The sequence below is a fragment of the Perca flavescens genome, chromosome 5, assembly GCF_004354835.1.
Source record: "Perca flavescens isolate YP-PL-M2 chromosome 5, PFLA_1.0, whole genome shotgun sequence".
Classification (NCBI taxonomy): Eukaryota; Metazoa; Chordata; class Actinopteri; order Perciformes; family Percidae; genus Perca; species Perca flavescens.
In genome coordinates, this window is record NC_041335.1 from 31,408,356 (window position 1) to 31,422,661 (window position 14,306).

The 14,306-nt window shown below is 39.4% G+C and overlaps 1 protein-coding gene across 1 annotated transcript in view; it reads left to right on the forward strand.

Moving 5' to 3' along the window:
• rasgef1ba (RasGEF domain family, member 1Ba) overlaps positions 1 to 6,189 on the forward strand; it is a 32,283-nt gene extending 26,094 nt beyond the window's left edge. Inside the window, exons 11-14 of the mRNA XM_028577167.1 lie at positions 1,215 to 1,310; positions 1,887 to 2,010; positions 3,067 to 3,139; positions 4,575 to 6,189. Of these exons, the coding sequence (XP_028432968.1) occupies positions 1,215 to 1,310; positions 1,887 to 2,010; positions 3,067 to 3,139; positions 4,575 to 4,599 (318 nt within the window). The 3' untranslated portion in view covers positions 4,600 to 6,189. The remainder of the gene's footprint in view (positions 1 to 1,214; positions 1,311 to 1,886; positions 2,011 to 3,066; positions 3,140 to 4,574) is intronic.
• Positions 6,190 to 14,306: the final 8,117 nt, after the last annotated feature.

Here is a 14,306-nt window from a genome sequence, read left to right on the forward strand (position 1 = left end):
GGCTCCAGGCCCTCAACATCCCCAGCTGTGACAACGACTTCCTCTCCTGCTCCTGCTGGGCACGTTCTTCTCTAAAAGCAGTGTGTGTGCAGACGTGTTTGCACGCATGACAACAGTCTTCAGGTCATGCATACAAGCAGCACGTCCTTGTAAACAACATCCTGCCCATACAGACCCCTCAGAGTACAATATGTGCAGACTTTCTGACTTCACTGACACCGAGTTAACTAGTTGTCAGCTGCACCCACATTTTGTTTAAGGATGGTGCAGAGGCACAATTGAAACACAAACAAGCTTACAATGCAGGTCAACCATGAACAGAGTTAAAGGCGAACACATCGGAAGGATTCACTGGCTGGGAAAGAACTAATGAGGATCGGGTGTGTGTGGCTTATTCAGCAACTTCGGACACAATCTGAAAGACTTTGGCTAAATAAAGCACCAAACGCTCCAAAAATGTGCATGTGAAAAATTGCTCAGTCTGCTGCTCTCCCTCTGGTATTTGAACTTTTAAAAGCTCCACCATCATGAATGTTTGATAATCTTGGGTGGGGATGTGTTGGGTTTGTCAGGTTATTGGTCAGTGTGGCAGATTGCAGCAGTCTCGACACTCAAGAACAGAAATGGTGTTCATCTAGCAGCCTTAGCAACTGATCTTAGCAAATGCCAGATTTAACCAGCCAGCCAGTTGGATTTCCCGATGGTTGATTCCGTGCCTGAGAAGAAGGGAAAATCCTATCAGCGGAAAATTTACCGGTATTTTGGAGTCTGGTGCTTCTTCCCCGCCTTGCTCTCCATTATCTCTATGTTTGCGCCCAGACACGCAGTGACCTAAATCATTGCATGAGGGTGGCGATGAATAATTTAAGGGATTTTTTTTTTTAAATCTGGAAAACACCCTCTCTACTCTAGTCTCACTTTGTCCTGGGTAATTAGGTTTAGGTTAATGGAGGCTGTATTTGTACACAATGCTACACGCTTGTAAAAATGGAAAGCTAGTGGGTTTCTTTGATGAAAATGTGTTTCTGACCCGAAGAGAAGAGGGTGTGTGTCTTCCCTGGGAATGACATTATAAGAGATCCTCTTTGTCAATTGTAATCATTTTCCTTCGAATCAATGTTTGTAGAGAGCCCACACCTGTAAGTCAAGTGGAAATCCCCGCCTCGCGTCTTCTCAGCAAAATTTAAATCCCTTTCTCTTTCTGTTTCTTGCAGATTGTCATCCCTTTCTTCAGCCTGCTCATAAAAGACCTCTACTTCCTCAACGAGGGATGCGCAAACAGGCTGCAGAGCGGACACATCAACTTTGAGGTAAACAGAATTTTAAAACCCCGGAGGGAGTTTCCTCTTGAACAGATTACACCAGATTTTCTTTTTTTTTTTTCCCCCCACACAGCTGACTTCTCTGTCAGAAATGTATTACTACTATATTTTACTACGTGGCATGGCAACGGATTTGGTGCTATTTATTTCCACTTCCCTAAACCGTGTTAGAGAATGAAGAAGTAAGACCTGAATGTGTAAAGTGCAGTTTTGTTTCCATGGAATAAACACACTGACCAGTGACCAAAGACTCATGATTATTTCCACTGGTCTTCGGTCATAGCTACACTGAATCGGGCACTATTTTAAGGATTCATTCTATTCTTGGAAACTGCTGATTCCTTTTTCTGTCCTTCTCTGTTATGACGTTTTATACAGTACATTTGAACACATTAACATTCAGGACAGCTGACTACAACCACAGTATGTTAGGTCACTGGGCAGCTTCAGTGGAGCCTTAAATGGCCAGTTAAAGTAAAGGAGTAATAGTCAAGTCAACATACATAAACATGTTAATTCCTTCTGAATATTAACCGGGAGTGTCTGTTTTGGGTTTAATTTCAGAAATTCTGGGAACTGGCTAAACAAGTGAGCGAGTTCATGGCCTGGAAGAAAGTGGAGTGTCCGTTTGAGAAGGATCGTAAGATCCTGCAGTACCTGCTGACTGCTCCAGTATTCACTGAAGATGGTACGGTTATCAATGAATGAATACAAGAATTATGTAGGAACCTATTTAATTCACTTGTTCCCAACATTTTGAACTATTCCTTTAAGATTAAGGCTGGAGAAAATGGAATTGCGCTGTAAAACCGAAACCTATACTAAAGTTTCACGCTCATCAACATAGTGACTTTATCCTGTCAGTAAATACTCTTTAACTTTGATTACTTACTTAACTATTATTACTTATTATGGTTAGAATGCTAAGATTTTTGATCAGTTAGATGGCTAAAATCAATTTGTTTTTTTAAACCCACATGCCATAAATAGAGTTGACAACAGATTGATTTCTACAAAGCCTAAACCCACACACACACACCTCATAGTTATCACCTCGGCTCTCATACTGGAGCAGCGCTGATAGTTTCGGTGTCCTTTAATCCACTTCAAAGTCGTGTGTCACTGGCTCCGGCTCTTATCACCGTCTTATCAGAGAGACAGGAAGGTCTGTAAAAATCCTCCCGACGTTGAAGTGCACCAACCAAACTGACCAATCAGCTGTGAGTGCTCTGCTCCTCTACAGCCAACACTTATCATTCATGGGAGACGGTGTTGGGTGATAGTGAACATCCTTCTGTCAACCAATTTGTGCATATAAACAGAGACTCAGTGTGCGAGAAAGTGATGACTTTTCATTTTAAATGAGGGTTCACTGATGTGTTAACTGTTGTTTCCTAAAAGTCTGCTGATGCACATGTTCTAAGGTAGCCTCAGGGACACTTAAACTGTTTTTAGGCTCCAAATAAAGTAAGAATTAGTAAAGAATCTACTGTAACTTCTACTGTCGCAGTGAAGAAAAAATGACAAAGAAATAACCACAAAAAAGGATCAGTGCAGTTTAAAATGTTTTTTTTTCTTTTGCACGTGTTACACACCGTTTATCACAAAATTCTTCCACAAATGGAAAGCGACGCAAAAAATGTGAAGAAAATGCAAGTAGACTGCAAATATTAGCCAGAGTCGTGAATATTATTAAGACATTTTAGAAAAGCTAATAATGTTCTCTTGGATTCTCTCGTTGCAGCGTTGTATCTGGCATCGTACGAGAGCGAAGGTCCTGAGAACAACATGGAGAAGGACAGATGGAAGTCTCTGAGGTGTGTAAGAACCCCACCCTCTCCCCCACCCACCCCTGTCTGCCTCTTCACTCACCCATATGCATACACACAGACACACACACACACACACACCCTGTGGGCTTTGGAGTCTTTCAATCATGGCTGTCACCTCACATCCCATCCTGCCTCTCCGCTGACCAGGCAGACCCAGAGGGATGTAGGTCACACTGATGCTGACCTGCACGCCATTCAATTAATGCGTTGAACACACATACACAGGTGCTCATCATTCTTCTTTGTCACACCGTCACTTGCATAGACATACGCAAAGGACATCAGTCATTTTAACACAATTACATCCTATGCACAGGCACACCCACGCATGCATGCACGCACAATTGTAGAAATCCAGCAGCTAAAGAGTCAGAGTCCCTCAGGAGCTGGAGAGGTTGCTTTGTGCTTGTAGAACAGTTTGCTAGTAGTGGTACCCACATAACAAGGTACCCACAAGTAAGGGCTGTGCATCTGTCAGTTTGTTGTAAAATTATCTATCTATCTATCTATCTATCTATCTATCTATCTATCTATCTATCTATCTATCTATCTATCTCACAAGTCTCCTATGGGCAAAGCGGTCTGTACATTTTTTCAACTCATCTAAACAGTTTCCCCAGTTTGTAAAATTATCTATCTATCTATCTATCTATCTATCTATCTATCTATCTATCTATCTATCTATCTATCACACAAGTCTCCTATGGGCAAAGCGGTCTGCACATTTTTTCAACTCATCTAAACAGTTTCCCCAAACCTTTACTCACAGAACAGGTTGTATACCCTTATTTATTTATTTAGAAATCTGACAAGGGAGGAATAAAGAACAGCAAAACATGGAAACTGGAATGTGAAAATACACAAGACAGACATGTAAAAAATAAATGCAGTATTTATGGACAGTGAACACTGTCCATAATTTAATGCAGGTTGCCAAAAGCAGACCCCGCACACCCAACCGCCCACATGTAGACATATGACTCAGATCTGCTGGCAGCTGTCAGAGGTGTGTGTGTGTGTGTGTGTGTGTGTGTGTGTGTGTGTGTGTGTGTGTGTGTGTGTGTGTGTGTGTGTGTGTGTGTGTGTGTGTGTGTGTGTGTGTGTGTGTGTACCCTCTGTGCATCCCCCTGAGCTTTGCCGCCGCTGCGCCACGATCTGTCACTTTATTCTAGCCGAGCTGCGTCAGCAAAACGTGATGCTCAGATCGGAGAGACTGTTCAACAGACCGTCTCTCTAATCAACCCTGGGAATCCACTACTAAAGACAAACTGTTGCTGCCACTTAGATTCTGCTTTTTTTTTAAATTGAAAGAGTAAGACGTTCTTAGCGGTTGTCCAATTTGTAACATTAAGTACACTGTAATAAAAAAAAAAAAAAAAGTTGAGACTAACAGAGGTTTCTTTCTTTCTTGTCTCCACAGATCCACTCTGCTAAGCAGGGTCTAAACTTCTAATCTGAAGAAATCAGAATGAAGACAAACGCCTGACAAGCGAGCCGGGCCCTGTCAACGCCGCCGTTGTCTAAACCAAGTATCCCCGTGTTGGAAGGGAAACGACAATCTCTACTTTGGCTGGGCCCCCAGCTTCAGATTTCTATCAAGCTCTGCTTTTCCTCACCTTCTCGCTCTTTGTGCGGTGTATTTCAGGACAGCGGTTTTTCCTCTTTGTATGACTTTGTAGTCATTTTTTTTTTAAAAGAGAAATGCTACAAACCTTCACAGTAAAAGCAAAGGGGTGCCAAGGTTTCTTTTCTGAAGCATTTCACCCTGATAAACCTTCTGTGAGTGTAGTTGTTGGGGTTGTTTGTCCACCCCGCTAGTTTTCAACAAGTTTTTTTTTTCCCCACTGAAGCTACAAAGTTAGCTGCTGGTTGGCTAACTCAACAAACGCTTTACTCGCTGGTTTCATAAGCCAGCGTTCTTTGTACGGAGAACTCAAAACTTGCCTGGAACACTGTTGTTTATCATTAAGCTAGCCATCATTTGTAGTTTTATTTTGTCTCTTTCCTTTTGAGTATATGTCACTTCATGTTCCTGAAGGTTTTGTGAATCGTGATGTGTTAGAAAATGCACTGGCTGCATTTTAAAGAAGATGTAACTGAGCTTTTTTGTTTGTTTGTGTGGTATACATTTTTGTGATTTTCTTGCCGTTTATATTTGACACACCCAAGGCCTCAGTAAACTTCACCCATAAGAGAACCACTTTGGGTTAAAACGGCATCTGAAACCCCTGTCCCCTGCGTCTTTCCAACATAGGAATTGGAGTTTGAGACCCTGTCGGATGCTCTGACGAGCACTTCATTACTGAGGCCTTTAGCAGTGAGTTTAAATGGAAGGTGGGATGATAGTGCGTTTCCTGTTGTTCCTGATAATTAGTGTTAAAATAGCCCCACTGCTGCTGAGAAGATAAGCTGGGCTGTAGGCTACCATTCATATTTTCCCCTTTTTGTTCTTGCTCTAATGTAGAAAATGAATGTGCTTGTGCTGCCCCCTGGTGGTTCAGTCCGAAAAGTGAATGGATTTTGTGTGGTCGAGTATTGTGCACTGAGGATTTCCGTTTAAACCCTAAACATGCTAAATAGTATCATTTTTATGTTTTTATTTTCATATTATAAAAAAGTAAAGTTTCTTCCATATTTGTTTTATTTATAAATATATTTGGTAGTCACATTATGTCCTCATGCCAATATTTACTATTATTTTATGGTTATTTAATTTTGTACTAGGTACATAACATGCTTAAGTAGTCCTCAGGTATTGGCTTAACTATTATTTTTATATACAAGTTTGTATGAGATTTATTTTTCAAGGTACTAGCTCAGAGTATGATGTTAAACGACTGATGTCTGCTTTGCCTTGACTGCTCCTCCCTCAACACAGAGTGCTGTTGTGATTTATTGTGTACTGTGTTTGTTTTTTTCCCCCCTTCCTGTGTTCGTTCATTTGTATTTGGACTTTTAAAAATGGAAAGAGGAACCATTTGTGAATGAGTTAGTAGTGTTTAAAAGAGAAAGTTAATAAAAAATGTTTAAAAGTATTAAGTGTCTCAGTGGGTTTCATAAATGTTTTGAGCATGGAAGTGTATATAACTTAGTAGTAATAATAATAATAATTACTTTTATAACTATATAGCACCTTTCAAGAAACCCAAGACACTTTACAGAATGACTGTGGCTAAGCTAAAGGAGGTTGTAGGCTGTGGTAAACAGGTGGTGTTTCAGGAGTTTTTTTAAATACAACAGTTAAGATTTCTCTTTCATCTCACAGACTTCATAAGGCAGTGGAGCTGGCTCAGGTGTCATAAGAAAAATAAAGATAAATGTTACATTATGTTTCAAAGAGTTGGATTTTGCTACAGAATGAACAGATTAATATCCCACCAAGAAATAAATAACTTTCAAAATGAATGTGTAAGTAATACTTCCTGCTCAGTCAAATACAATTTAGTTTCTAATCATTTAAACTCATTTAAACTATGACATGAGTGGAGTGCCAAAGGAGTGGCAGACTGGGGTGGTGGTTCCCCCTTTTAAAAATGGGGACCAGAGGGTGTGTGCCAATTATAGGGGTATCACACTTCTCAGCCTCCCTGGTAAAGTCTACTCCAAGGTGCTGGAAAGGAGGGTTCGGCCGATAGTCGAACCTCGGGTTGAGGAGGAACAATGCGGATTCCGTCCTGGTCGTGGAACAACGGACCAGCTCTTCACTCTCGCAAGGATCCTGAGGGAGCCTGGGAGTATGCCCAACCCGGTTTACATGTGTTTTGTGGATTTGGAGAAGGCGTATGACCGGGTCCCCGGGAGATACTGTGGGAGGTGCTGCGGGAGTATGGGGTGAGGGGGTCTCTACTCAGGGCCATCCAATCTCTGTATGACCAAAGTGAGAGCTGTGTCGGGGTTCTCGTAGTAAGTCGGACTCGTTTCAGGTGAGGGTTGGCCTCCGCCAGGGCTGCGCTTTGTCACCAATCCTGTTTGTAATATTTATGGACAGGATATCGAGGCGTAGTCGGGTGGGGAGGGGTTGCAGTTTGGTGGGCTGGGGATCTCATCGCTGCTCTTTGCAGATGATGTGGTCCTGATGGCATCATCGGCCTGTGACCTTCAGCACTCACTGGATCGGTTCGCAACCGAGTGTGAAGCGGTTGGGATGAGGATCAGCACCTCTAAATCGGAGGCCATGGTTCTCAGCAGGAAACCGATGGAATGCCTTCTCCAGGTAGGGAATGAGTCCTTACCCCAAGTGAAGGAGTTCAAGTACCTTGGGGTTGTGTTCGCGAGTGAGGGGACAATGGAGCGGGAGATTGGTCGGAGAATCGGGCGCAGCGGGTGCGGTATTGCATTCAATCTATCGCACCGTTGGACGAAAAGAGAGCTGAGCCAGAAGGCAAAGCTCTCGATCTACCGGTCAGTTTTCGTTCCTACCCTCACCTATGGTCATGAAGGCTGGGTCATGACCGAAAGAACGAGATCCAGGGTACAAGCGGCGAAATGGGTTTCCTCAGGAGGGTGGCTGGCGTCTCCCTTAGAGATAGGGTGAGAAGCTCAGTCATCCGTGAGGAGCTCGGAGTAGAGCCGCTGCTCCTTCGCGTCGAAAGGAGCCAGTTGAGGTGGTTCGGGCATCTGGTAAGGATGCCCCCTGGGCGCCTCCCTAGGGAGGTGTTCCAGGCACGTCCAGCTGGGAGGAGGCCTCGGGGAAGACCCAGGACTAGGTGGAGGGATTATATCTCCAACCTGGCCTGGGAACTCTCGGGATCCCCAGTCGGAGCTGGTTAATGTTGCTCGGGAAAGGGAAGTTTGGGGTCCCCTGCTGGAGCTGCTCCCCCCGCGACCCGACACCGGCTAAGCGGACGAAGATGGATGGATGGATGGATGGATGGATGAGTTTCTATGACACACTATACTATGACTTTTGTATCACTTTTTATGACATACTATACTATTCATTTTTTTATGAACTTTGATGAAATACTATACTGACTTTTTATAATATATATATATATATATATATATATATATATATATATATATATATATATATATATATATATATATAATTGCATTTTTATGACATTCTATACTATGACTTTTTTAATGATTTTTTATGACATGCTATACTATGACTTTTTTATGAAATGTTATACTATGAATTTTTATGACTTTTTAATACTATGATTTTTATATATATATTTTAGATTATTTTGATATACTATACTATAACTTTTTATGACATGTTATACTATGACTTTATATAACTTTTTTTAAATTCTATACTATGTATGAATTTTTATCACATGCTACAAAGTGACTTTATGACATACTATACTATGACTTTTTATAACATATACTATGAATTTTTATGACATACTATACTATGATTTATTAAGAATTTTTATGACATACTATGACTTTTTATGATATACTATACCAGGGGGTGGCCAACCAATTCAGCATAAAGAGCCACAAAAAAACACGCACCATAGCAAAAAGCCACACAACACATGCACGTCCATATTACAACAGTGACTTCCAGATCTAATGAAAGTCATAATACATAGCAGTTTTCATAGGTTTTTTTTTCTTACTTAGATTGACTCAGTGGGAAACCTGACAGTCTTTGTTATCCACAATCCTTTTTAGGTCTGGTTGTACTCTGTTGTGGCCACTCTTTCACTCGTTTGTCACTAGAGGGGCTTTCAAACAATCGGCAGTAAAAGGGTTAATAAGGAAGATGATCTGTGGCTGCTTTTTTTCCTCAGGTTGCAGAATCTGTCCATAAAAAAAACTCTGCTGCATTATTTTTTATTTTAAAATAATTGGCAAATGCATCATTCAAATGCTTCTTTTTTTTTAAACTTATCTGAAATGTTTCAAAAAGTAAAAAATCTACCAATAACACAGCCCCCAGCCACACAGTAAGAGCCTCAAAGGAGCCGGCAAAGAGCCGCATGTGGCTCAAGAGCCACAGGTTCGCCACCCCTGTACTATACTATGACTTTTTATGACTTTTCTAAAGCTACTATACTATGACTTTTTATGATTTTTTTATGACATGCTAAACTATGACTTTTCATGAATCTTTATGACATACTATACTATTACTTTTTTTGAATTTTTATAACATACTATTCTATTACTTTTCGTGACATACTATACTATGACTTTTCATGACTTTTTATGACTTTTTATAACATTCTATACTATGACTTTTTATGACATGCTATACTATGACCTTTTGTGGTGTTTTATAGCATACTATACTATGAATTTTTATGGCATACTATACTATGACCGTTTATGAATTTTAGGACATACTATACTATGACTTTTTATGACATGCTATACTATGACTTTTTTATGAAATACTAGACACACCTTCACCTTCCTCGGTTCTCACACTGCACCCATACTATGACTTTTATGACTTTCCATGACATACTATATGACCTTTATGAATTTTTATGACATATTATACTATGACTTTTTATAACATACTATACTATGACTTTTCGTGACATAATATACTATGACTTCTCATGACTTTTTATAACATACTGTACTATGACATTTTATGAGTTTTTATAACATGCTATAATTTGACCAATTATGATTTTTTATGACATACTACACTATGACTTTCTATACATTTTTTAAACATACTATACTATGACTTTTTATGACATACTATAGAATGATTCTTTTGAATTTTTATGACATACTATACTATGACTTTTTATAACATACATACTATGAATTTGTATGACTTTTTATGACATACTATACTATGATTTTTAAAGAATCTTTATAATATTCTATACTATAACTTTTTATGACATGCTATACTATGACTTTTTATGACTTTTCTAAAGATACTATACTATGACTTTTTATGATTTTTTTATGACATACTATACTATGACTTTTCATGAATCTTTATGACATACTATACTATTACTTTTAATGACATGCTATACTATTACTTTTCATGACATACGATACTATGACTTTTCATGACTTTTTATAACATACTGTATTATGACTTTTTATGAATTTTTATGACATGCTATAATTTGACCAATTATGATTTTTTATGACATACTACACTATGACTTTCTATACATTTTTTAAACATACTATACTATGACTTTTTATGACATACTATAGAAAGATTTTTTGGAATTTTTATGACATACTATACTATGACTTTTTATAACATACATACTATGAATTTTTATGACTTTTTATGACATACTATACTATGATTTTTAAAGAATCTTTATAATATTCTATACTATGACTTTTTATGACATGCTATACTATGACTTTTTATAACTTTTCTAAAGATACTTATGTATATATTTCACATATTCAGTTTCACCTAAGGCAAGCTGTATTTCTCTGCTGACTTGTGTCTGCAACAACACTTCTGAGGGTGGTGCAGGAATACCACACACAACTCCTGGACGCCTGGGATCATCTGGTCTCCTGAGCTCACTGATGGCCCACCGCTCCAGTCTGGATGACAGCCTTTTCTGCAGGACAGTTCTCTGAAGGGCTGGGATGTGGCTGTAGTCCTTCACTTCCTTGACTTCTTATTGTAAAGCTTGAAGTACCTTATTGGATGATAAAAAGTGTTTGAAATTAGCTCAATAATAAATAATTGTAATAAAGCATGCACTCTAGAAACATTTTTCTAGCTTTCCTGAACACTACTGGAAGACTTATTTCTGGAATATTATTGATCACACTTTCTAGATCCCTACCTCCACGTTGACTACATGTGTAAATGGCCAGCCACCAGGACACATGCACATCAAATCAAACCATAATGATCACTAAGCAAAGTATTTGTCAAGGGCCTTGTGTGTTAGTTAAAGTACATAGTTTGGACAGTAGTAACACTATGCATTATGCATCCGTTATCTGCCATCTTAAGGTAGTGCAAAGAAAGAAGAAACAGTATAGATGGAACATTATCTAATGTAGTTATGTGTCGAACTTTATATATTAGAGGTCGACCGATTAATCGGTCGGCCGATTTTTGGCATTTTTTAACATAATCGGCATCGGCCAATATCCCAGTATATCAAGCCGATTATTGGCAGGCGCATCTGCGGGCAGCCTAGTGTTAAAAACATGATTAGGCGACATTTTTTACAGCGCACTCAGACCACCTGCCTCCAGCCCCTCCCCTCGTGAATTCTTGCGCTGTGTGTCTCGCACAGTCACTTTAGGCTCAGACTCTACCGTAGGCATATTGCTGGTGTTCTTGCCTTGATCGCCTTGTTTAACTGTACTAATAAAACTGTACAAAACACCGCAGCCACACCGCTGTCGAAGCTCCCCGAATGTCATTTATCAGAGTCTGGTTGTTACCCTTGTCCGTGACAGTCTCATCCACTAACTGAAGCTATCCGCTAACGGAGCTAACCGCTAGCGGAGCTAACCGCTAACGGAGCTAATCGTTGCTAACAGAGCCTTCAGTTCTCCGTGCCTGTATCCATTAACTGCATCTATGGATTCGAGCACGAATAAAACCTTTACTTTCATTAAATTGGCTGGACGAGTTTCAAATTACAACTCAGAGTTGAAATCTGCTCGGATAAGATCCTAATGAGTGCAACAGGACATGTAACAGTAGGATCCCCAAAACACAGATACAACACTTCAACAAATGAACAATGATCTAACAAACAAGGTGAACAAGAATTGACTTCAGATAACCCTAGTTTGATTTGATTCAACAGGAGTTAAATAGTGTTGAGATTAATATTAACGTCACTTTCTGTGAAGCAGATTTGTATTCTCAGAAGTTTAAATGCTGCTAAGTGCACTAAACTTTATTTTTTCATTTAAAAGTTTATTTGACAAAGTTTATTTTCTTCTTACTTGTTTCGTTTATTTAATATATTTTTCATACATTATACAATATACAGTATGTTTTTACATTATACAAGTGTAGATTGGTGAAGTGTTCAATAAATGTTTTTGGTGAGAAATTTGGTGTATATTATTGTTACATTTTATCTTTCAAATAGAGGTTTAAAAACAAGCACAAATCGGCCAAATATCGGCCAAAATTAATCGGCAGCATTTATCGGCCATCGGCTGACCCTGATTTCTAAAGATCGGCATCGGCCAGAAAAAACCCATATCGGTCGACCTCTACTATATATAATACATTATATTCACAGCTTCTACATTGTACAACTTAACCAATACCCTAGCATTGTGTATTATCAGGCCAATAGCAATCACAACAATTAGTAGTTAGCTGGATAATAATTTTTCCTAATAGACCATAATATAGTTACGTTACTAACCTACGGTTACCTGGGAGAGCATTGTAGCTCTGCTCGGGTCCTGCAGGTCTCTACAAAGAGAAGACAATAATTAATACAGCTCCAATGAGTAAGGCCTCACGAAGAATACGATTCCCATGGTAAATTAGCTCAGTAAGGTAGCCGGTGGCTACAAGTTTTAGATAACGTATACTGCTAACGTTAAATGCTAACTTAAATAAGCTTTACTAGCTAGCTAGCTAGCGAGAAGAGACAAGTTGCGCTTTCAATATGCGTTCGTGGGAGGGTCGTGGGGAAAGTGGGAGTTCCACCCAAAAAGGTGGGAGGATATGCGCAAAGTGCGCCTAATTATATATTCCGTGGTATTTACAAAGACTGTCAGTAAGAGCGCGTCTCTATTCTACGGGGGAAATTCTCCGCCTCTTAAAAGCGGGTCTAAACCAGCCGCGATCGAGTTTCCTCGTAGACCTTTATGCCGCTGGTAAAATGGCACTAGTAATTTGAGCAAGACGAAGACATAGGCGAGGCTGAAAATGTTTTTAACATAAGAATCACACTTTGTCAGTGAACACAACATCATTTAGCGTTACCGATCAAGCAGCCATGCAATATTAGAGTTACTGGAAGAAATCAAAGATGAAATTGAATCTCCCACTCAGCGTTCACATCCCATTCCAGCAGTTGTTAAACTCCTCGCTACATTACACATATTGGCATCAGGATCATTTCAAACAGTCATAGCATCAGCAGTGGGAATATCGCGGTCTGCACTCAGCCATATCATAGCACAAGTACGGCTTCGCTACAGCGCAATTTACGGTATAGTGGGCGGAGAAAGACGCTGATTGGCTGATGGGTGTCAGGGTTGATAAATACTACGCAAAATGTGGAAGCATAGCGTGCGCTATTACCGAACTCGCATAAACAGACGCAGCGCAAACTGCGCTAGTGTTAGTAAATTAGGCCCTCTGTCTCTAACGTTAGTTTACCTGCACTGAGGCTGAGCTGTCACTCAAACTTTCCCTTAACTTTCCCTTAACACTCCTGCTGCTGCTCCTCCTCCTCTCTCCTCCTGCTGCTCCTCCTCTTCTCTCCTGCTGCTCCTCCTCCTCTTCTCTTCTACTGCTCCTCCTCCTCTTTTCTCCTGCTGCTCCTCCTCATCCTCCTCTTCTCTCCTGCTGCTCCTCCTCATCTCTCCTGCTTCTCCTCCTCCTCCTCTCTCCTCCTGATGAGAGTGTATGTGTGCAACAATAGAAAATAAAAACAATTAGCTTATCAAAGCAAAAATTTGGAGACAGAAACAACTCAGGTATACAGGCCTAAAAACCTAAAATTGTCCTACCTCACATCACCAAATCCAAACCTGACTGAAAGTAAACTCTTTTTTTCGGCGCCTTAAGTTTGAGCCAATCAGATGTCAGGAAAAACAAGGATCAGTCCAAGTTAGGATGACTTTTTATGACATACTATAGAATGTTTTTTTGAATTTTTATGACATACTATACTATGACATCTTATAACATACATACTATGAATTTTTATGAATTTTTATGACATACTATACTATGAATTTTGATGACTTTTTATGACATACTATATTATGACTTTTCATGACTTTTTATAACATACTGTACTATGACTTTTTAATGATTTTTTATGACATACTATACTATATACTATTACTATACTATGATTTTTTTTGAATTTTTATGACATACTATACAATGACTTTTTATGATATATTATATGACTTTTTATGACATACTATACTATGACTTTTCATGACTTTTTATAACATACTGTACTATGACTTTTTATGAGTTTTCATGACACGCTATAATTTGACATTTTATGAT